The sequence below is a fragment of the Accipiter gentilis genome, chromosome 1 (genome assembly GCF_929443795.1).
Source record: "Accipiter gentilis chromosome 1, bAccGen1.1, whole genome shotgun sequence".
Taxonomy (NCBI): domain Eukaryota; kingdom Metazoa; phylum Chordata; class Aves; order Accipitriformes; family Accipitridae; genus Astur; species Astur gentilis.
Window position 1 is genome coordinate 14,383,719 of NC_064880.1, and position 24,787 is coordinate 14,408,505.

The window sequence follows — 24,787 nt, forward strand, 5'->3', positions numbered from 1 at the left end:
CCAACTTGTCATCTTCAGCAGCTGCTCTGAGCTGCCAATGTGCAAGGGCAGGGGGAGGAGGGAGAAGGAAGAAAACTCTGAGAAGGCAGAAGCTGAAGCAGCAGAGAACAGGAAACATTTTATCTGTCCTGAGGTAAGGTTCCTTGCTGGTAAACAGAAGTCTGGTGGGAACACAGGGGAGGGTTATCCTCACCTTGGGACAGTTGGTAAGCCTCTCTAGCACGTGATTAGCACTGGTTTCCGTAGGAGTAATTAGCATGCTTGTGGTTTAGTATTTAATTTTCTCATTGAAGGTCTTGGTTGGCAAAGCGTCCTTTATAACTGACTCTGACTGGTTGCTTATTCTTTGCAGGACTCTCTAGCCGAAGTCGAAGAGAAATACAAAAAGGCTATGGTGTCAAATGCTCAACTAGACAATGAAAAAACAAATTTCATGTACCAAGTAGATACCCTGAAGGATGCGCTCTTAGAGTTAGAAGAACAGCTGGCAGAATCCAGGCGGCAATATGAAGAAAAAAGTAAAGTATGTATATAGCTATGGCATGTTATTTAACAGAGAAAGATTTTTTGAGGGCCAGACACCTTTGGGAGGAGGCAACCAAATTATTATTCAAGGTTTTAAATATGTTACTGTTTTAGTTACTATTAAAGCAAGTGGAATAGCAGCACATTATGTGCTTGTGATCATACAAATGGAAATTTTCCCTAAGTTTCTTCTTATAAACAATTTCTGAAGTAAAGAAATGTTTTATATGGTAAGGCCACACTGATATTATCACGTGTCCTTTTATATTCTGTCTTTAAATTCAAAGGTTTTGTTCATAGTGACTTCTGGAGGATTCCTTTTTTTTTCTTCTTAAGTATTTTTACACACAAAGCTCTCTTCAGAAGTCCCATGGGAGAGTTGTCCAGTTTATATAGTTAAGGCAGCCACTTGGTTGAGAGTTGAATTAAGTTTTGCATGAATTCAGCATCTGACAGCTGGTGGCTTGGTGTTAAATAATAAAGCTGTGGCTTGTGTTAGCTTTTCAGAACTGGCACTTTAGCTTGGGGCATTTGACTATAGTGCAATTCAAAACACATAGTTCCTGAAAGATATGGTTTGGTTTTTTTAATGTCTGCAATGTCTAGCTAACTTTTAGTACATGGCTATGTGGAAAGAGTGGGTTAAATTCCCATCCATTCATCTGTGAAGTGTGTAGGACTTGAGTGTAAAAGCTATTCACTGCTGGCGTGCTGCTCAACTTGCAAAACTGGCTAAATTATGCCTGTCACTTCTATATTTGATGGAATAATAGTTTATTGGAAAAAGGACAAATAAGATCAAAATTGTACTCTTGTGGGATTATGATTAGAGGAATGTTCAAGAATTACATTGCAGTAAGCATTTTTTTTGTGCTTGGGCTTATTTTCTCTTTTTTTCATGGGGTGCTATTTTTGATCAATAAAAATGTAATTAATATTTCATTATTCATAGGAATTTGAGAGGGAGAAGCATGCTCATAACATATTGCAGTTTCAGTTCATGGAAATCAAAGAGGCTTTGAAGCAAAGAGAAGAAATGCTTGCAGTAAGTAACTGGTTTTTTAATAGCTTTTTTGATTGGTATGTTCCCAGTTAGCAGTAGGAGTATAGAAGGTGAGGCATGGAGAATTTTATCCCCTGCTGAAGTTTCTCACCTGAAGACATACTAGTGTTTCAGGCCAAACGGGTTCAGAGCTGACTAATAGCAATGGTACTTTCATAAGTATTATCTTAAGTTGGATGACTTTTTTTGCCTTGTCTGTAATACGAAATAAGCTGTGTTTTGGACAGCTGTTTGTGGAGATGAAGAGGAAACTGATGGAACTGTTGAACTTTGTTGCAAGTCATCACATGCATAGTAAGATTGTCTTCAGGAGTGTAGGTTTAGTTGCAGCGTCAGAAACTGTGCATGTAGATACTCTTTTACTTTAGTACCTGACTTTTTTCATTCTTTGGCATCACTGCAATCTTAACCTTCATTGTTAACCTGTTACCTGCTTTCTGTCTTCTTGTTTTGCTCCTGTCTCTCAGGAAATCCAGCAGCTGCAACAGAAACAGCAGAGCTATGTCAGGGAAATTTCTGATCTTCAGGAGACAATAGAATGGAAAGACAAAAAAATAGGGGTAGGACTGTCAACTCCTGAAATGTGTTCAGAGTGGCACTGTCGTTCTCCAGCTAATCCTGCTTTTGCAAAACTTCACGAATAAAATTCTCCCTAGTGACTTTGCTTGGTGTGGCTGTTGTTCTGTATTGCCAGTGAACTAGCAAATAGCAAATTTTGTCTTTGGCCAGTAACATAAAATCCAAGAAAAATTTAGCAGCTGGTCTGATTTCAAAACCTAGAGTAGTTTATTTGCTGTGGTGCACCATTTGTATTTGCCATATTGAGAAAGGAAGTTCTATTTATAATGCAATTCCATCAGCACTGAATTTTTCGCTTATTCAGATTCAATCTGCAGACTGAGCAGAAACTGGAGCGTGATAAAGAAGTAATAGAGCTATTTATGGGCTATTGGGATGAAAGTCTCTAAGTCTCCCTTGCTTCTCATCCCTTCCCACCACCCTTTATCAAAGCCAAATGGAGACCCACTCTTAAAGAAAAGCATGGCTTTCTTTTCTAACAGTGACCACTGAAAGACCTTCTGAATAGAGGAAGAGAAAAATCTGGCAACTTGCCTGTGCTTGCGATGTCCAGTAACTTGTAGCAACTTGAAACTCAAAATTGACTAATTTTTGTTACTGTTCTATTTGTACTTATGTAGAAATATTGGGGGGGTTCAGTAGCAAAATATCCATTTGCATATGATACATCCCAGTCTAAGATGACTTAATGGCAGCTTTTAAATTAATTGAAATGTGCTGCACCCATGACAGTAACCCATTGAATAAAAAGACTATTAAAATCTGCTGGGCCTGCTTTCATGTCCTTCTGTTAACACACGGGAATGGCAGTGTATCTTCAATGTGCATGTTGAAGTAATACAAATATGAATTAACTTGTCTAGTATAAAAACAAAAAGTGGCTCTTAATTTGAAGTATCCCTAATGAAGGATTGGGCTCTGAATGTCTTTAGGAGGAATTATTATTGAATAAGCTTTGCATTTCTTGGATTTGAAGTTTATCTGTGTGTATGTAAACTTGGTCCTTTAATCTGTAAACTTTACCTTTTTCATACATGCCACTTCCATCAATCTCTGAATATCTTAAATCTACTCATTCTTGTTTACACTTGCTTTTCATGTTCTTTACTTGTCTCCCTTCCTTTCTTCACATCTTCTCGCCCTCTGTCTGTGTTGGGAACTCAGGCGTTAGAGAGGCAGAAAGATTTCTTTGATTCCATAAGGAGTGAGCGGGATGACCTTAGAGATGAAGTGGTTGTGCTGAAGGAGCAACTGAAGGTATGCGAGAGGAATAAAAGACACTTATATTCGACTCCTGACTTTTTTCTCCTGTACATTTTTACAGAAAATTTGAATCTAGCTCAGTAGCAAGAACTCTATTTTCATGTTGCCTGAAAGTTGCCATTTCAGGAATTTTCTACGTAAAGTCCTTCCCCCTAATATTGACTGTAAGCTCTTAGTATAGACTGTAATATTAAGTAGTTGCTTTTTAGGAGATGCTTCTCTGAGGAACATTTTATGCAGCAGATTTATGGTTTTTTTTAAAAAAAAAAAAAAAAAAAAAACAAACAAACAAAAAAAAAAGCTGGGATCACATGCTTTCTATCATAGTGGCTAAACTGAGAACTGTAATATTCTGTGCTCTTTTCTGACTTCCAGACATGTTAATGGAACGATTGAAGCAATTGTTTATTGAGAATATCAAGGACAAGAACGCTTGAGCAATCTTCCCCTTTCTGAGCAGTGGGCTCTAAAGCATTGCTTTTGCTTCCCCACAGAAACATGGCATAATCCCAGACTCTGACATAGCCACCAATGGGGAGACATCAGACGTTCTTGATAATGAAGGACACTTGGATTCTTGCAGAACTGTTCCAGGCCCAACTCTGGCATTAAAGGCAGGAGGGGATGGGACGCTAGGTAAGTGCTGGATATCCTTTCACATCTTTCTTTCTGTCTGTCCCTTCATTCGTCTTTGCTTGGAGTTTGGGCCTTTGTTAGTGGGACAATTAACACATCACGCAGCATGCTACTTGTCAAATCACTTCCTGTGCATTTTTCTGCTTAATATTTATTATCACTTCAAGTATGTTGTGCAGTTTCCTGCAAAGGCAGACTTCATTTCCCATTCAAGGCAACAAAGGATGAGAATACAAATATTACATTACAGATAAGTAGCAATCATTCAGATTACTATTTAAAACCTGAATTTGAAAATTGTCCCAGAATAATCCTACTGTTGTTCAATATTTTTCAGCACATATCCTAAAGAATCAGAAAAGAAGCATTTCAGTTTCCTGTAAAGAACTCGTATGTTGGTTCATTTATATACCTGAGAAATGTAAGCGCCTGCTGAAAACAGTGCTGGGCACTGTTAAAACACACTAATGTATGAATTCATTGTTCTTGGTATCTAGTAATATTGAGCAGTTTAATATTAACACTTTGACATTTTTACTTGTTATAATAGGATTAACACTGTTAAAGTCAAAGAATATGACTCTGAGATGGGTAGTGTTAGGATTGAGAAATCTGGTTGGCAAAAACATTGTTCCTAGGCACCTGCCATGAATGGCCACTCAGAACTTTAATACTAGTGGAAGGAAAGGAGATAATAGATTCCCCCCCCACCCCACCCCCTCCTGTTTTTGTTCTATATGAACATACTAATGAATAGCAACAGGCAGCCAGCTGTTGCAAGTGCAAGTTATCTTGCTTTCAGCTCTTGGCTGCTTTTTCCTCACTGAGTTTGTGTGTGGAAACAATCTGGAACATGAAAAACAAGGTAAGGGTGTATTTTTAAGTGTAATTTCTGCCTCTCCTTATTCTGGGTTTGGGGTTTTTTGTTTGTTTTTTTTGTTTGTTTGTTTGTTTTTAATTAGGTACAACATAGAAGCAAAAGCTAACTGCTGAAACCACAAACACTGTTCTAATACCTGTTGCTTCCAAATACAAGTTGAAGAAAAACGGTTACAAAAAAAACCCAAACCACAGAAGTCCCCATCCCTTTGGGTGGATGAAGTGGCTGTAAGGGGCACTAAGTACCTGAGCTTTGAACTGTGTTGGTAATGTTAAACAACTGAACCATTTGCTTGCCAATCAGATTTTACATCTGTCATATACACTGATGATGCCTGTTTATGATACTTAAGGGTAAAATATTACTGAATAATCCTTGATTACTTCATTATAATGGCATCAGACACACACTCTTGCATGCATAGAGTGGTGTTAGGGTTAAAGTTGTAGAGAATATTGCCAAGGAAAAAATAATCTTTACTGTTAGTGTTACATCTGCAAGTATTTCCGTTAAATCACACTGCTTGAAACAGTTGTTCTCATCTACAAAAGCTGTAATTCACACAGCCAAGAGCATAAATCTTTTACTTTAATAAAACACAAGCCAGCACCAGAGACTTCTTGCTTTGAGAGGGTGGTGGTGAATTTCACTGATCAAAAACCCCCAAACCCTTACTAATTCAATTGCTGCTTTGCCTCACGTAATTGGCAAAAGCTGATCTTTTATTAACCTGTTCTTTGATTCATTCTCTTCTGGGTTTTAAGTGGGGAGGTAAGTGCTATAGTGTGGTCCCTTCAACTTTCTCAATGGTCTTTTAGGCAAAGCCAATGAAGTGGAGATGAAAAATGAGATTTTGAAGGATATGGGGAAAAGAGAAATCTTGCAGAATACTGAGCGTGAGGAACACAAAGAGGAGTCTGAGGAGCAGGAAGTACAGACATTGCATGCTGATGAAAATGCAAAGGCAGAAAAAATGGTTGAAGAACGTAATGCCCTGTCAACAGTGATGTTACCAGATAGTAGGTTTACAGAACAGATTCAAAGCCTTACAGAACATGTATCAGGGAGCACTTCTTCAAATGATGATGGTGACGCAGATGATTTGAGAAAGGTGACAGAGTCTGCAGGCACAGCAGTCCAACAGCCTGCTAGTATGGAGGCTGAACACCATGACTTAAATACCAGGACAAATCAGAACTTGGAAGTGGGCTCTCTGCAAGGCCATCAGATTTTTGAGACTCCTCAGGAAATGCCTAGTGACTTAGGTACAGAGCATGAACTGGAAAAAGCTGCACTCAAATGGGAAGAACGAGAGGATCTTAAAACTAGCCATGCCCTGAATGGTAATGAAATAGATCAGGAAGCCACCATTACAAGTGAGAGCTGTGAGTTGGTTTCTAATGAGGCAGGGCTACCAGAGGTTCCAGTAGCAGGCTCACTTAATGAAGAGGTAAACTTGGAGAGTCATACCAAGGGACTCCAGCACTCAGAAGAAAGTGCTGAAAACAAGGTTACACATGTCTTGCAGGAAAAGTTTTTTGAAAGCAAAGACTGCATTGAGAGAAGTATTGATAAAATGGGAGGTGATAGAGGTGAAGAAGAAAATGAGGTTGGGAATGCAGTTCAGGGTCAGATGGGGGAAACGGAATCTGTGGGTTTGAAGGGGAAGGAGTCATGTGAAAGCAGTGTCCCAGCAGATACAAGTGAAAATGAAGGTGGAGGAGATCAGGCATGCATCCAACCATTTTCTTCAGAGGATGGTCCTTCAGCATCATCAGAGGAACAAAATAAGCTAGATAAAACTGACCTTGAAAATGCTACAGCTGGGAAGGACAGACAGCAGGAAGGACTAATAGAAGAGTTGGAAATGTGTTCAGATTCTGCAGAAACAGGTGAGCAAGATAAGGCATCTGTGGAGGCTGTAGGCGGTATTACTGAGGTAAAAGGAAGCGTGCTGCATCAGGCAGAGCCAGACACAGACGTTGTGAAAGACATGACGACTCAGGAAACCGGTTTAGACCCAAGTCTTTTAGATGATGAAATTAAGGAGTCAGAATTGGAAACAGGGGATGAGTCTGGGAAAGGAAAGGAAAGTAGGACAGAATGGGTAGAAGATTTAAAACCAAGGGCAGAAGTTCAAACAATTCATTGTAGTGAAGAAACAATGGGTGATACAGTGGGAGAGAAAAATATTCCTTTAGAAGGTGAAGTGCAGAATGTAGTTAAACAAGAGGAAGGTGAATCTAAAGAGGAGTCAACTGTAGATGTTAGTGTAACTACTGAAAATAAAGTTGATAAAGAAGCACTGAAAGAAAATGAGCAAGAGTTAGAGCCTGTGGACCACCATGGTGGTGGATTTGCTTCTGAGGAAAGTGCAGGTAATTCCCTGGCACAGAAAGCTGAGCAGGATGAAGATGTTAGCGAACAAGTTAAATTGGAAGCTCAAGTAGAGGAAAGACTGGAAGATGATGGTGATGCATTTGATTTTGATGAAGAGTCAAAACAGATACTAGAAACTGATGAAAAATGTGATGGAGAGAAAGCTGATACACAGAAAGAAGAGGGTGGTGGAACAAATAGTGCTGTTGGAAAAACTGCCCAAACAGATGAAGCTGGAGAAAGAACAGACAAAATAGAAACCAAAGATGCCTTGACTGAAGATGACAGCTTGCAGCATAAAAAAGGAGATGAGCCTGAAGAAACACGGTGCTTGCAAGGGGAAACATCATGGAAAATTGATGAGAAGACTGATGTGATAAAAGATGAAATCAAATCATCAGGTTCTAACAAAGTGGAAAAAATATCAGATGAAAATGTTTTGGAACCGGATTTGGAAAGTGCTGGCAATAAGAGGGATGAAAGCAAGGAGGATTTGCAGAGTGGCAGAAGGGGTAAGGGTAAACCCAGAGATGACTGTATAATATCATGATAAGTTCAAAATCTCAAGGCTATATGAGTTACATGACGTTTGATCAGTCCCAGTACAGAAACATGCACTTTGCACAATACATCGGACCTTAGGAATTCCCTTAAAAGTCTTTTTCTTTATAGGTAACTCTCATCATAATACAATGTTATGTAACTGGTAATGATGCAAGTATTAAGTTACTCACTGACGTACCTAGCCACAGGAAATCATGCGTGGGTTTGATTTTGCTGTGTCTCAGGTTAAAAGTTTATCACCAAAAGAGCGAGCTTCACAAATCAACTATTCAGACTATCTTGCAATTAAAGTACTTTTAGTGTGAATAACTGCTACTGAGGAATTTCTACAGGAAATCCTTTTTTTCCTAGCCTAGATGATAGATGTCTTGAATGTACTTATGTGCATTGGACCTTTGTGAACTTATGTGCATACCTACACGCATTAGATCTGCAGCAAGTACATTAACGCTTCATGAAGGAACTCAGTATATCAGCAACACTGATCTGATGTTGAAACTTCTTTTTGAATGATTAAAGCCTAGGAACTTTTTGGTTTTTTACTATGGAAAAAAAAAAAAAGATACTCTCATTCCACTTTGTGTGTATTTCTGATATGGTCCTATTCCAAACTATAGTTAGATCACTGTGAATCTGCTTAGTCTAAACACTCTGGAAGAACAATATACAGTTTGAAGAAAGTGCAACATAGAGGTCTTAGTTTGCTGAAAGGAATAAATATATACATGTTTACTTCATCTAGCACTTTGCACCACAGTAGGCCTTTTACACCATGTCTCACATGGGTTTTTTATTTTTGCCGAAGAAAGTGTCAATACACACTGTAATGTGTGCTTAGGTTTGCTATAAAGTACTGTCTAGCTATGAATATATAAAGTATCTATTCTTCCAAGAAGATTTTTGTTTAAAATTGCATTTCCTTACTGCATTATATTTTTTGCAAATTCTGAAAGAATGTTTTTATCTCTGGAAAATTCCTAATCTCTTCCTTTCTGGAAAGAAGATAATTCTGCATATCTTAATTCTTGTTAGCTATCAGGCCAAAGATGATTGTTGTTCTGTATACTAGCCCCTGTGCCTTTTTGAAAAGCTGGATTGCTTTGAATTGCTGGCATAGATTAAACACTTTGACTCTATTGGTATATTTCTTCTTGCGTCTTTGCTAGTGCTTGGGAGGAAGAGCGTGTTTTGCATACTTAAAAATTCATTTAAAGTTGTTTTAAGCGATGAACGTCCCAAGGGAATGCAAATTGAGGAGTTGGGGGGGGCTATGGAAGGCTGTGTTTGTGTTCATGTTACAAAGTTGGAGTACAGCCTGCAAAATTTCAAGATGTATGTCAAAATGTACTGAGCTGTATATAATTGAAATAAACATATTTTGTACTTTAAATTGCCTGTCCAGAGCACTGTTTATAAACCTGTATAATAACTATTTGTTTAAATGATATAATTTCAAAAACATCTTTCGCAGCTTTGTTAAATTTACTGTGTTGTGCTACATAGCTAGAAGAGCTGTCTTCTTACGAATGGGCAGCCTTGGTGTTTGAGGACCTTTCATATATGATGGCACCCTTAACTGTAAACTTACAACAGGACTATAAACCTGTAACTTTTCATATGGCTTCTTTCTAACTTACAACAGTTCCAGTATGCTTTCTGTAAGTATTAGCAGTTGTTCTTAAGGGTTTACACTAAATGCTAATCTAAAAGTCATAGATCTTAAAAGCATCTCTTGTTACTATGTCACAGCATTTATTTAAAGGTTTGTCTCTGCTATACTTGCAACAGTAATACATGGTTTAATGTTGAAAGTATTTTAAATGTATTCATATTGAATTTTTAAATACACTTAAATATGTAATTAACCTTGCTTACCAGGCTTCACCTATACTTGGGGATGGATCTATAAGTAACTCTGAGTCAAATTAGGCACACGCCAGCATTTCCTGTATTTTTCATATGAGTTATTTGCTAATAGAAATGCTTCTGGGTGGTTGAGGGAATTAATGGTGAGCTGATTTTAACTGTTTTTTCCACTTCAGAAAACAAGGCATCGCTAAGAGAGGTTCTTTTTAAAGCCAAGTCACAGAAGGAGAAACAACTCTGGTCTTAACTGTCCGTGTACCAGCTTTTATCCCACAGTAACTGGCCAACTTCTCAGTGAAACTAGGGTAGGAGCAAGAACATGAACAGGCAATGCAGAATAGCTGCTGTACTAGAAATTCATCCTTGAATGTTAGCTGCTTGGTACCTCTGTTGGCAGCTGGTCCCTGACTTCTGGAATTGGGCAAGTACTGTGGAGAAGGTGGTCATGGTATTATTTACCTCTTTGTTTTTTGCTTGACTATATGCACACTGAGGAAGAGGGGGAGGTCTCCCAGATAAATCATCTTGAAGATAAAGGGAACTGCTAGGTGTTATATTCAAAACTTAGTAATTTAAATATATGCCAGCTAGCATTGAGTGAAATCTGCCATTAGAGAGGGAGAGGAAGCAGTGTCTCAGGAGGAATTATCTACAAAATACATCTTTTGTAAAGTTATACAATTGAAAACGGTTTCTGGCATTTTCCCTGGAATATCTAACAGATCCAAGAAAAGTTCTAGCTCGTCCCTTTCTTTGCTGGTTTTGACTTTCAAAGACAGCAAAACATCAAAGTTAGTCTTTTCATGGTCTAACATGAAACCAAAAAATCATGACGTGAATTAAAATCAAGATTTATATTTGGTGCTATTATGTTACCTATTTTATTTTAAACAGGGACAGTCTGCTGATGTGTGCTGCAGTGAGCACCATGTTCAGGGTATGACTTCTGTCTTTCAGAATAGTTCCATAGCTCCAAATGCTCACTGCTCTTTCTGTTCAATACCTGGTGAGTACATGTAGCCTGTAGCCCAGGTTTGTGTGTTACTGCAAGTTCAGAGCTAGCCTGAAATGCTTTCAAAAGCAGTAGCTGAAGAAATGTTGGGGTTTTTTTCTCTGTTCAGCAAGTAATAGTGAAAGGCCTTGGTCAATATTTCCTTTATTATGGAAAAGAACAGTCCTCCTGTCCCCCTCAAAATCAGTATTGCAAGCTGGTTGATGTCTTCTGAATCCTATGCTTACTCACTGTCCCAACAGCCTGTGCCCAGCAGTATTCCTCTTCTGAGAAAGAGAGGAGGGCGTTTCTCAATATTTTTTGTTGTTGTTTTCTCATGATCCAAAATAAATTGGCAGATCTGGAGAAAGACTATTATCCAACCTGCTATTGATCTGACAGCTGGATTCTTGTAGGCTGTTCTGAATAGCTGCTTGGGGCTGCTGCTGTGATTTCATGGGATGTCTTCCTACCCTCCAAGTACAGTTTACCCCTTTCATTTGCATCAGGATTAATTTCCTTGCCCAGCCACACATCATGCAAATCATTCAGGTTAAAAGCAGCTGCTTCCCACCCCATGCTCCCCTCCAATTAGGAAGAGACATCAAGGGTCTGTGGCTGATTAGGGAATGTTAGGTCAAATGCGCCACTGAAGCAGCACCCTAGTTAGCAATACCTTGAGTCAACTGCAATACCAAGGTAGTGAGAATAGTCATTTGACTTACAAACAGGCCTGTACAATAGCAGAAGACACTGGTAACCATCACCCCCCTGCCCCCACCCCGCCGCTTCATGTCCTGCGCTCTCCCAGGCCTTTCCAGGGCCCAGCTCATCACAGCAGCCCTCTGTTGAGCTCCTTTGCTTATGAAAGCCATGATTTTTTGCCGTGAATAGCCTGGGAATTGTGTTACCAAAGTTAAATTCAAGTGAGATGAATGTCACAGTCTAATTATTCATTGTAGTATCTTTGTATGTGAAATAAGGATAATGACTGTTACAGATGAGAATTTTAATTAGCTACTTTGTGTCCTAATTCAGTAGATTGCTCTTTTCTGCTCGCGTGTTCTCAAGGTCCTCAGATCCTTGATTTGTTGGAAAAATGTCTCCTAAATGCAAAATTAAGGTGACTCTGCAGAGATATCTATTCAAGCTAAAGTAAGTTTTCTTTGTTACCGTGGGGTTTTAAGATAAGTGAAACTTGAAAGACCTTCATCTGTACATGCAGAAGACTGGCAACTTTAGCAAACTGATTTCTGTGGTCATGTAAATCCTGCTGCCAGTATGTCGTCTCTCCCAGTGGGGTGCACAATGTCCGTAATGAGGGAAGAGAGAACTGATGGTGAGATCAGATTTGAAGGTTCATCCCAAAATGCTAACATCCATTTTGCAGAGAAAGGGGTTGGGGGAAGCTGATGTGCTTCCTTACTGGAAACTGGAGGAGGTGTCTTTTCTTCAAGCAGGCATATTTCACCCCACAGCAGTGGTTGTGTTAGTGAAAGTTACATAGCTGTCTGCATGACTTCAGTTACTTTCAAGGTTAAGGTGGATTATTTGGCCCCTTCAGAGTCAATAAGTTTGGGCTAATTTTGTAGTGGCCTAGAGGTTTCCTTCTGCATCAGTCCTCATTCTCTTTCCAATCCTTAGAACTTCATTTCTTGATCTCTGCTGACATGTGACTCCCAACCCTATCTCCAAGTCTGAATATCTCTGACCTTTCTTTTATGGTTTGCTCTCCTTGCCGCCTTCTTTGACTTTTATTTTTCTTCCCTATCTTTAATCTTTTACAGAATGTCTGTCTTAAGCTTCCTTTCCTTCCCATACAGATATGTGAAATTGTTTTATTAATTAATTTGAAGGGGTTTATACTTGTAAATTTTTGTTACTCTTGATAGTTTACAAAAATGTGGTTTGTTTGCTTTTGTTTATTTTGGTTTTCCATATCAATGCTCAGGCGTAACCATGTTGGGTGTGTTACAAATGGCTAAAAAAAAAAAAGGATAGGACTTGAGGAAGTTCAAAATGAATGCATAGAACTGCTGAACTGGGATGTCACTTTAAGATCTGTATTTGGGGTATTGGATCAGGAGCCACAGTAAAGGTTTTAGTCCATGCTCTAGAATGACTGCTGGTATATGGGAACTTGTATACCCAGGAGAGGAGTGACATACCACATTATTACTAGCTAATGAACTGTACATGTCTGCCACATAGAGGGACTTTAATTTGAAAACTTCAGTTTTCCCCATGATTTGACTCAATAGAGACTCTATTCCCTTTACTGTGTGTGTTAACAAGAAAAAAGGGGGAACCACAAGACTTTGGCCTGTTCAGGATTTAACAACAAATGAGGACTGGTTATTTTTAAAGCTTTTAAAAAATACTGAAGTCTATCAAGAGTGTTTACCTGGTAAAAGCCCACCAGCCTTCTATCTGTAATTTGTCAATTGCTTTCCTTAAGTTTACAAAACCACCTTTTTCTTGAGTGATCTTTGGATTTTAACCATTTAATTAACAGGCCAGACCTTAGATGTGAAGTTGAGCTCTGAACACCCTGAGTTCTGCCCAGGTGACTGCTTGCTGGCAAGGGAGGCAAGCTAAATAAACCTGCAATAAACATACACATCAAACTTGTGGAGTAAGACCTGTCTGAGGTCAATATATCCTCTTCTGATAAGTACATTTGAATGCTGTGTTCCAGTGTACTTCTGTTGAGGTGTACCTGAACAAACTAAGGTTGTTAATTAATGAGGTAAAGTAATTTTAGTGATAAGAAAAATTGTAAGTACCTGCTAAAATGCTTTCACATTTTGTACCCCTTAATAGAGAAGAAAAAACCCAAGTGATTTGTTTACTTACTTTCTAGTTCTTTTTTCCAGTTGTCTCATTCTGTAGTGTGCACTTTATTAATGAATGTCACATATATCTATGTGCTGATCTGTAGCACTTCCAAGTTCAAGTGTAGCACAACAATTGGTCCACATTGCCCATCACCTGCTTGATATTTGACCAGGAGAACTGACTATGAAGGATTAAAGAGAAAAGAATGTTTTACCAGACCACTTTGAAACAAAAATAATTTAATGGGCAAATGTTTTTCTGGTCATAATACTGGAGATAACACAAAATGTCATTGCCATGCTGTTCAGTAAAAGAAGTGAAGATTTAAAGTGCTAAGAATGTGCTTAGCTATGATTATAGGTGTTTACAGTATTTTCATTATGTTAAACTGTAAAGATTTGTGAGATTTTGTGTTGCAGTTGTGTTTGACCCTAGAGTTCTTGCATGCTAGCCTAACGTAGAAGATTAGCCTCTTTGCATGCAGCTGGGTGCTGCTACTGCCGTGACAAGCATGTTCTGTGAGAATGACATAACCTTCCCTGGCTGCAGCCCCTTCCCAGCCCTGTCTGTGGCCTCATTTCCTGTGGTACGTGCATAACTACCTTCATCATTAGTTTCACTAACCTTAATGGTTTGGTCTTATATCAGATGCAGTCTGAAATGTGCGGCTGGATCAACTCAGCACTGAACTTTCAGTTTTCTCTTTCAGACAGACTGAAAAAACTCATCGATGAACGAGAATCTTTACTAGACCAGGTAATCACAGGAAAACTGAAATGCTGTGTGTTTGCTAAATCTATGATAAGAGTAGTATAGACTAAGAAAATCAAAACAGCCCCAACATAAGGTACAGAACAGCAGTACCATTGCCTTTCAGAATGAGTGGAGGGTTGCTCTTGCTGAGGACTTACTACATGGCTTGCCACTTTATTCCTCTGAAACATTTCTCCTGCGCATTAAGTCAGGATACAAGGGAAGAAAGATATGATCCAGTGTGCCTGTTCCACGTTGCTAACCAGTCACGTTCAGTGTCCTTAGTCACCTAAAACTCCTTCTCTAGGACTATTTCTGAAAAAGAATACTTTGGATTGGCCAAGCCCAAGGGAAAAACAAATATGGTCCAGAAATTGTAGAAGCAAATTTTATCTCCAAGAGTAAGCCTTCCCCATTGCTAGGTCTATGGGTAATGGGCCATTTGGAGAGAAATGCTGGAGGAATTACAGTAGATGGGTAAATAGTAATTAAAGTAATTATTGCTGGTACCTTGATAGTCCATAGTAGATATAAAGCTTATTCAAAAAACTAGCTGATCTGTTTCTCTGCAGGATGCTCTGTGCTTTCATTTATGGACTATATCCTTGGCCTTGAGTCTTCTCACACAACCAAATGCAGTTTGGGGGTCTTAAGAATGTTTTACATGAATGCGCCTGCAGAACATTTATGGCTTTTCTAATAAAAGAGTCTTCTTCCACTCGTTAATGTTTGGTCCTGAATTTATGTATAAGCACTGGTACTTCAAATATGATGAGTCATTTGCCAAAAGAATTTCTAGGAAATTACTTTGAACAAAAGATTTTATGGAATTTAAGCTTAAAAAAAATATAATTTGTTTTCTAATAATTCACTGAGTGAATTTGAGTATTGAGCCACAATTTTCCCTTTCTGATTTTAATAACTAATTATTTTGTGTCCTTCAGGTTAAAAAATTAAAGGGACAGCTGGAAGAAAAGCAGAAGAATGGCAAGATGGAAAATACACAGTCAGAAGATGAAGTTCTGGAAAATGGGACAGATATGCACATGATCGACCTCCAAAGTGAGCTGCATTTTGATTTTAAGAGAACTTTTATGTCCTGTATGTGAATGAGAAAATGTATCTGTACAATAACCACATGGCTCTTAAGTAAAAATGAGCCTTCAGTTGTAAGGGAGCTTCAAGCTGGGAGCCAGCCACACACCTCTACCAGAGGTGAGGGTGATTATCCTTTGTTTGAGCAAGACTGCAATTGGAAATCTCCCTTCTGTTCCCCAGGAGAGCTGGGGTGAGTTCTTGGTTAATTCCACTTTCAGAGCGGTCAGAAGGGAATCGGGCAAGACTGGAATAGCCCCCATCTGCTGGGCACTTTTTTGGCAGAAACCACGTGCTACTCTATTGCTGCCCCAAGTAGATTCCTGTAGCATGGAAATTTTATGACAGACTTGTTAGAAGACACTGTTGATACTTGTTCTGACATCTCTGATAAATCTGCAATTCTTTTAGGAGATGCCAACAGACAGATCAGTGATCTCAAATTTAAACTAGCAAAGTCTGAGCAAGAGATAACAGCATTGGAACAGAATGTAAGTTTCTGGCTTGTTCTGTTTGTTTAGGCATGGTGAGAATGCAAAGAGAAAGTGTATTTTATTATATGATAAATGAAATAATGATTACTGTGATTTTCCCTTAAAATAAGAAGTAAGAGTGTTGGAGCATCAGGGCTACTGCACGTAAGTCATAAATACTAAAATGCTTTCATTTATGTATGGGGAAGAGTGAATATATTATTCATCTTTACCAAAGGAAAAACATTAAAAGACAAAGGTATATTGAGAGCACTTACTGAACTCTTCAGAATACTTCCTTATGCCTAGCTATCAACAATTTTTAAATGGCTTGTATTATATGATGTAGTATATATGGATTTTATACAAGACTCTTCAATTTTGACTCTTTGCTCTTGTCCAGAATATGTCAGCAATATTCCTGCTAAAATCAATTTAATCAATGGACTGTATTTTTTGTTGCTGAAAGCATATTAAGTATGGATATGTATAAAAGGTCTGGAGTAAGTTACCGTGGCCAGGCTTCCTTGGTATATTTTTTTTTTCCTCAGAATGTGCCTTTCTTTTATTAAAGAAAGTGAGCATCTCTCTGGTTATTGCTTAACTACTAGTGGAAGAGTAAACCCTCAGAGTCACTTCTTGATACAGCTTTTAATTTAAAAAATTTGCCATTCTCTTAGGTAATACGATTGGAAGGTCAGGTAGCCCGATACAAAACTGCTGCTGAAAATGCTGAAAGAGTAGAAGATGAACTGAAAGCTGAGAAACGCAAACTACAGAGAGAGGTAACTAAATGCAAACTGTCACAGGCTAGCCATCAGCCTGCACCGCATGGGGGGAGACCTGTCTGTCTGGTGCATTTTGGAGGAGGAACTATCTTTCTTGGCAGAGCAAAGAATAAACGTCTACTTTTTTTATTGCTTTAGTTATTCGTTCTAAATGTTTAACCAAATTGTCAGCACTCAAACTGGAGTAACAGTCACAACTATGAACTCCCACTGCTGTTTCGCCATTCCTTCCTAAACTGACTTGCAATGCCTTGCTTTGTACCAGAGTTGGTTCTCTGGAGCAAACTCAGGTTGTACTTGTACAACTTGAATCTAGAAGCAGCCTTCAAATGCTCAAACACTACTTTGCAGCTGTGAATGTTCATGTGGTTCGACATTCATAAAGTTGAAGAACTCCTATTTCTACTTTGCTGTCATTGTCCTTTGTTGTACCTGAAGGCTTATTACTTTGGGTGTTATAAACTCTGGTCTTTTTAGAACATGTGACTCAGAAATTACAGCAGTAGAACACTGGAAATCCTGCTGTAAAGTTCATTTGGGCGCTTCATTATTTAAGCACAGTGCCACACCTTACTGGGAATGACAGTCTAAACTTCCAAGCTTCAGAGTCTAAACTTGAGTGCTAAATGGATGTGAATCATTCTTATTGAGCTGTTTTTCTTGCTCTGTCAATCTGTTCATGCCTGTTTGCTGTAGTGTGTCCGTCCACAGACTGTCTGTGTTTCTCTCTTGTAAAACACTGCATCTTCAAGCTGTTTGTAATTTTGACCTTACTTGTCTTACCAAACTTCATGTTATCTCCAAGTAGCTGCTACAACCAGTTTAAATATGTTTGTCAGCTTCTTTCACACCTGGCTCCTGAGGGTTTTTTGTTGGTTGGGTTTTGGTTTGGTTTTTTTTTTCCAGCATGGCTCTTTGCTTTTTCTAAATACTCCTCTTGCTCTGCTGCCTATAGATACTGCTCTGTGTGGTCCACCTCCCTGTCCCTACCCCCATGCCATGGTGGGCTTTATAGAAAACTAAGGCACCAACGTCACACCTGTGGCTGTAGTTCTGGGAACCAGAAACATAAAAGCCAGGCAGTGAGACAGGCGTGCCTCTGAAGTTGAGGCAAACTCAGAGCCATTTGTTCAACATTCTGTAAATACCTCGGATTCTTGGAACCATGCTTAGAAAATGTGTGTGTGGCCTTCAAAGCAGTTACACAATGTTTACTTTTAACTCTGCTAATAGGAATTTTCAACTGCTTTATCTTGTAAGGAAATTCCAGCAGTATCATCAGTTAGTGTTGGTAACTACAAATCTTGCTTTATCTTTGGACAGGGAAAACACTGTGAAAATTATGTGGGTTTTTTCTGCTTTCTTCTTTCAGCTTCGTTCAGCATTGGATAAAACTGAAGAGCTTGAAGTCAGCAATGGTCATCTAGTAAAACGCTTGGAGAAGATGAAAGCCAACCGGAGTGCTTTACTGTCTCAGCAATAACCACCACCTTTCGATGGAAACTACTACTTGACAGAATCAGAACAACGCTGCAGATGCTTCTGTCTCTTGCTGTCCGGGATGCTTCGTGTCATGCCTTCTGAGAACAGACAACCCTAACATTTGCTATGTGCCACCCAGCTGTGGTTCTCTCTACGCAGATTCAAACCTACTGCACTATATACATAGGAGTAGCTGATCCAAATGGCTGTGCCTGCGGGAGCCCTTCTAAGCCGTTCTTTGGGTACATTTGAAGTACAATGTCAGTCTACCATGTAAGAAGCACATCGGGCATCGTGTTAAGTTCTCCATCCAGAAGGCACAGCAGCCACTTATTGCCATTTAAAATGGCATTCAAAGAAAACACTTTAACTGGACTGGAATTTTGTGTCTTGCTGAAAATTTTAAAAAAAGCACTGTAAGTTTTGAACTTTCTCATGACAGTATCTGTAATTTAGTGACTACACTAGAGTTATTCATAGTAGGTTTTTCATTTACAAATCACTGTGGAACCACAAGCCATTACAAAGCAAAACTCCTTCAGTGGAAACCATGGAAGAAGATGGTCTTGGAAGCAAAAGTGACCTTAAATGACTTTGCCAATAAAACAAAGGTGTTTGGAGGGATTTTTGCACCAGTGGAATCATAAGACTATTTTGTTTCAGGGTAAATAGGCAATAGCTTCATTGAATTTTCAACTTTTATTTGTATTATTTAATCCCTGCTCTTGGAGTTGAAGTAAACTACTTTTAAAGGATGTAAAGTTGCATTAATAAACCAGCATAAGGCCGTGTTTTAAGAAATGGTGGGTTTTGCACTTAGATCACTCACTTCGGTGCATTTGTCAAAGCAAGTGTCATTTGCTTAAACGAAATATGTAATGGGTTTTTTACATCAGAAACTATCTACTGGTCCATGAACTACTAGAAAACTATGCCGCTAAAAAATACAAGTCTAATTTTTAAAAAAGTAACTGATAAGTAAAGAAGCACTTTAGAAAATATTACTGCCTATGGTTTTTCTACAAATACAGTAGTAGTGAATTATTTCCTTCTAAGGTCATTATTAAGGTTTTCCACTGTTCATGAAAAATAACGTAACCAATTAAGATGTTGCAGGCAATTTATTATACACAACTAGCACTACAGCTCTGGTTTATTGGAAATTTTTCTGAATGTACTACTCAAAGGAGAACAGCAGTTACCTGAAGAATAAAGCTGTCCTTTCCCCTTCAGCCCTGACAAAAAAGCTTGTGAATAAGGCAGGCGACCAGTCCCTTAGGAACCTGTTCACCCAATGAAGCAGCATCTCCTGTTTAACAGGAACAACCTTCTGACGATGCTGACTGCCTCAATAGATACAGTTCTATCAAGCCAAATCCAGACCCGGGAGACCATTTCTTCTTAACTTGGTCTTCAGACTTGCCGGTCCAGGTCTTTCCCTAGCCTCTTGCTTGCAGACTGGAGGTTAGAGTCTAAACCGCTGCTCTTTTCAACGTAGGGGGATCACCGGTATCTTCTTAGAGCACCTTCACAAATCAAATAAACCAAAAATAGTGTCTGAATGTGTTTCTCTGGTTTGGCTAGAAAATAACACCTTGCTCTTCATCTCTTCGGAGTGTACCTGGGAATTTTGGAATGAAGTACTGAAATTAATATTCCAGGAAAAGGTTGAAGAAGGCTCTTTTTGTGCCCCTGGGAAAATAAGTATGTCCTTGTTGATCAAATATGGTGGAACATGGGGATGAAAGGAGTCTTTTAAATGAAGTTTCCACTCCAGCTAGGGCTTTGGGTTCTTTTTCTTTTTTTTTTTTTTTTTTTTTTTTTTGGTTTTTGAGAGGAACATTCAGGTGCAGAGCCAGGTTTCTTGTGGAATACCTCAAAATCGCTGTGGATACCAATTTACAATTTTCTGTGGTTGACTTGTGTAATTTCTGGTGTACAAAGCCTCTGGGGCCTAAAAAAAGAACTAAGGGTTTTTCAGAATGTAAACAAATGTGCTAGCTACACCATCTTAGTAACTGATGATAAGGTGTGTGATTGCCACCAGTCATCTTTTTATTTGTCATAGCGGTGAAAACTGTCTCTCCTTGCAAGATTCAGGAGAAACAACCTAGCAACTAAGCATTGGTCCAAAAGGCTAAAAATAATACTTTGTTCATCAGGAAGTGATGTGTTTATCATTTCGAAGTAGATTGCATCTCGCACCCCATAAGCATTAACCTCATGACAGAAATCAGATGTGTATCTCAACCTGGATATGCTCTTAGTAGAAATCTGTGTGTGTGAAAAAGTAGCTGAATGTTGAAGCCGCGGTTTTTCCCCCCCTAACTGTCAGTATGACTTAGCTTTAGAATAAGGGAAGAAGTACTGGTTGGTTTACTGCAAACTGTTTTATGTTTTCCTGTGAAGAATGTACAACAACAGGGCTTTGAATGGTAATAATAGCACATGCCCCGGTCCTTTTAATTGAGCTCCAACTGAGAGCGCCTTGGCACCCAGCCCACTGACTCAGAGCAGAGCCGAGGTGGTGGCAGCCTGGCAAGGAACAGCTCCTGGGGGAACCAGGATGGGTTTTCCTAGAATTTGTATTTAAAATTGTTATCCTTTGTTTTATTTTTAAATGTTAAATAATTTTATTGTTTGCAAATGGAATGTTACCCAAATGGTTATTTTTGTTTTGGTTTTTTTCAATCAAACTATTAGGAGATACGAGCGTCGAAAAGGAAATCCATTAGCAGAACTTGCCAATAAAAATGTCACTTGTTTGGGTAGTTTTTATGGAGTGGTCTGTCATGATGATGTTACTGGTAAAAGTCCTCTTGGAAAATACAGACTTTTTGGATGATACGGGTGTAACAGCTCATTTTACTTTTTAATATATTGCTGCAGACACGCAACCGTGAGCATCACGGCTGTAAAATGTACAAAGGCACGGGCTTGTGTGCCTAAGGGCACTGCTGTGTGACATACCTCCAAATATTAACATTTTTAATGGCAGAGTGCACTTGAGGAGGGGGAGGATAGGGACAGTGTCCTATCAGGAGAAATTTGAATAGTATTGCTAATGGGATTCATTCTCTCCCTAAGAGTATTTACAGTGAAGAGATAGGTAACCCATATAGTAACTTTCCCTGGAAGAATCCATCACAACAGAAAGAATCCTTCACCACAGGAGGCAACTTTGTTCAGCAAAACCATGTCAATTTTAGTATTAAATTTCATCTTGCACTGATTGTGGGTGTTGATATAGAGAGATCACTTAGGTGAAATATGCTGAGGAGGTTAGTGCTTGTCTATGCTTCAAATGCTCTAAACGATTATATGGGTTTGGGGGTCGGTTTGTTTTGTGATTTTTTTTTTTTGCACACTTTATTAAGAACTTAAACACATATATGTGTTTAACGGAGGGAGTAGGGCCCAGAACCAAGTTTGTAGAAATAACGTGTACATTTAGATTCGGTAACCCGTGCAGGGGGTGTTTACTGGGTGACGTTCCCCAGCTCACTGCGTTCGCCTCCACTGCCCCTTCAGCGTGCTGTTCGTTTTAATAACTGTAGAAGACGACACGCCGCTGCTGTCCCCCGCAGGCTAAGGTTTGGGCTTTCTGTGGTGAGGGCTGCGACAACCCCGCGCCGCCGTGAGGGAGAGGCGGGGGGGGGGGGGGGCGTGAGGAGGGCCGAAGCGCTTCTGAGGAGAGATCTCGCGGAGGGGTGCGGGGGCGGGGTGGGCAGCACGCTGTTGGCGCAGGCACCGCATCGGCCAATCAGGAGCTGGAGCGCTTCCCGTCGCAGCCAATGGGCTGGAGGCGCGGGCGGGGAGTGGCGGCTGGCGGCCGTTGAGCGCGTGCTCGGCGGAGGTCGTTGTCGCCCAGCTGGGTTGGAGGCGTTACGATGGGTGAGGGGGCTTCGTTTGGGCAGCAGGAGGGTTGCTCAGCACTCCCTGGAGCCGGAGTGAGGGCTGTGAGCCGCGGTCCCCTGCCTGGGCGTTCCCTTTGGGCGGGCGGGGACACCGGGCTGCTCGGAGGGATCCCCCCTTCCTCTCCGGGGGCTCGGCTGCAGCTCTCCACGCTGCGCTGCGATGTGGAAGCTGTGGTTTAATATCAGTGCTGGTTTCTAACCGGCTTGACTGTTGTCGAGCACCTAGCTGCGTCGGTAGTAGTAACAAGGTTATTGTTACTGAACTAGGACGTATATGTCTTAACTTGTTTTTAAGTAAAAAGGGGGGTGGGGGGAAAGCCACTTCTCTGTGATAATATGTTGTGATTTATGTATAGGCATCTGAGATGTGCTTTGGTAGTGTTATGGGAAGATTTTTAATTTCACAGGTATAGTTGCTCAAAACTTCAGAAGGTGAAGTTAGTGTAATAAAGCTAATGTTGTTAAAAAAAAACCCGAACACCTGTAGAAGTGCATAATGAAATCATGGTAAGGTTTTTTTGGAGGGTGACTGACTTCTGTTGATGCCTTTGGTTAAATGATTTGAATTATTTTTATTAAGTGATTTTTAAATGTTTTCATTTTAATGATGATCCTTAGCGGATGAGAATCAGTGGCTGCAGTTTTGAAAGACAAGCCATTTTTCCCTGTGAGGAAGGGCTATCACGAAGTTATCTCTTAAGGGTCCATTTTGCAAACCTTCCTGTGCAGATATGAGGCCTGGGTCACACTGTTTATATCTGGAGCAGACAGAGCTCGCCTAACTTGTGTGTTAATCCCAGAGCAGCAGCCAAGAAACAGGCCTGAGTTTCCAGTCTCCTCTCAAGCTCCAACAGCAGCGTGTGTCTCGCTTCAGTACTTGAGGCCAATCGTATGAAGTTCTACAAGGCCAAGTGCCGGGTCCTGCACTTTGGTCACGGCAACCCCATGCAGCGCTACAGGCTTGGGGAAGAGTGGCTGGAAAGCTGCCCGGCAGAGAAAGACCTGGGCGTGCTGGCTGACCGCCGGCTGAATATGAGCCAGCAGCGTGCCCAGGTGGCCAAGAAGGCCAATGGCATCCTGGCCTGTATCAGAAATAGTGTGGCCAGCAGGAGCAGGGAAGTGATTGTTCCCCTGTACTGGGCACTGGTGAGGCCGCACCTCGAGTACTGTGTTCAGTTTTGGGCCCCTCACTACAGGAAGGACATTGAGTTGCTGGAGCACGTCCAGAGAAGGGCAACCAAGTTGGTGAGGGGCCTGGAGCACAAGTCTTATGAGGAGCGGCTGAGGGAACTGGGGTTGTTTAGTTTAGAGAAGAGGAGGTTGAGGGGAGACCTTATAGCTCTCTACAACTACCTGAAAGGGGGGTTGTAGTGAGGTGGGTGCTGGTCTCTTCTGTCAGGTGGCTGGAGATAGGACAAGAAGAAATGGCCTCAAGTTGTAGCAAGGGAGATTTAGGTTAGATATTAGGAAAAATTTCTTTACCGAGAGGGTTGTCAGACATTGAAATAGGCTCCCCAGGGAAGTGGTTGAGTCACCATCCCTGGAGGTAATCAAAAAGCGCGTGGATGGGGTACTCCATAACATGGTTTAGTGGGCATGGATGATGGTTGGGCTCAATGATCTTGAAGGTCTTTTCCAACCTAAATGATTCTATGATTCACTCGGTTCCTTACAGACTGTGTTTCACCATGCTGGAAGCCTTCTCTGGAGGATGAACCAGTGACTTGTGTGTTTAGAAGCATGTGAAACCCAGCTTATGGGCCTGTTGGTTGGTCTGCGTGCTCTCACAGGGGGAAGACTTACAGACAGGACTGTATTTTGCTGTGCTTTATATAAGATTATAGTTGGGTTAGAGACCTGTGACTATACTATAAAATTGTTACATTTCATTTCAGTAGCTTAAAGCACATACCTAACTGAGAAGTATGTGTAATGTTTGTATGAGTCCCTCTCTTCATTATAAGCTTCTGGGGAAAGGCAGAGAAGAACTGACAACTATTTATAAGAAACAAGCTTCACAAAGAGCATCTTCCATCCCTACATGCTCTTTCTCTGCTTTTCGTTCATGCTATGAAACTAGGTTTGTTGCAAGTCCAGAGCAGGAGTACTGCTTTGCTTTGCTGTATGGTCCAGCTTTCTACAGTTGCTAAAAGAAGCGCTCTGATCCAAGAAACTGTCTTCCTGTTTTCCTTTATGACTTATACTTCCTGGCTGTAAAGATTCTCAGGTTTTCTGTGCTTAGTAACCATTTCTTCTTGCTTCCCCAGAATTAAAAGGAATATGCGTTCATTTCCCTTTTGTCCAATGCCTGAAGGGTTTTTAGTTCTCGGGAGGCACAGGGTTCTAAGTTCACCCCTTCACTCACTGAAGTAGTTTTAAAAATTGTTATAGCTCCTGGACTGAAAGATGTTCCTTACAGTAAATATACTGGTCATGGATCGAGAAGCTGCAAGCTTTCTGTGGCAAGGAGTGTTTACCGGCCAGTATACAATGAGGAACGATGTGAGGTCAGTTTGTGGCCACTGAATCCATGACCATTAGCATCTTGACTTTCAGAGTCAGTACGTGCATCTAAACACCTTCTGTGCTGTCTTGACATTAGGGTATGATGTGAATAGATTGCTGTGTATCAACAGGGGTTCTGATGATTCAGCCAAGAAATGCTTCAGTGGTTAGAGGATGGAAACCTTGCCCA

The 24,787-nt window shown here is 40.2% G+C and overlaps 1 protein-coding gene across 20 annotated transcripts in view; it reads left to right on the forward strand.

Annotated features, from left to right (window-relative positions):
* LRRFIP1 (LRR binding FLII interacting protein 1) overlaps nucleotides 1-20,952 on the forward strand; it is a 116,923-nt gene extending 95,971 nt beyond the window's left edge. For 15 of the 20 annotated variants that reach the window (XM_049801951.1, XM_049802008.1, XM_049801980.1 and 12 more), the window contains 6 exons: nucleotides 353-523; nucleotides 1,478-1,570; nucleotides 2,056-2,148; nucleotides 3,332-3,424; nucleotides 3,925-4,066; nucleotides 5,765-9,279. In XM_049801951.1, coding sequence (XP_049657908.1) covers nucleotides 353-523; nucleotides 1,478-1,570; nucleotides 2,056-2,148; nucleotides 3,332-3,424; nucleotides 3,925-4,066; nucleotides 5,765-7,875 — 2,703 coding nt within the window. In that variant the 3' untranslated portion in view covers nucleotides 7,876-9,279. Of the gene's footprint in view, nucleotides 1-352; nucleotides 524-1,477; nucleotides 1,571-2,055; nucleotides 2,149-3,331; nucleotides 3,425-3,924; nucleotides 4,067-5,764; nucleotides 9,280-14,293; nucleotides 14,341-15,281; nucleotides 15,400-15,843; nucleotides 15,924-16,585; nucleotides 16,691-18,065 lie in introns of those variants that run through there. The other 5 variants (XM_049802123.1, XM_049802106.1, XM_049802026.1 and 2 more) reach the window with 3 other exon arrangements.
* Nucleotides 20,953-24,787: the final 3,835 nt, after the last annotated feature.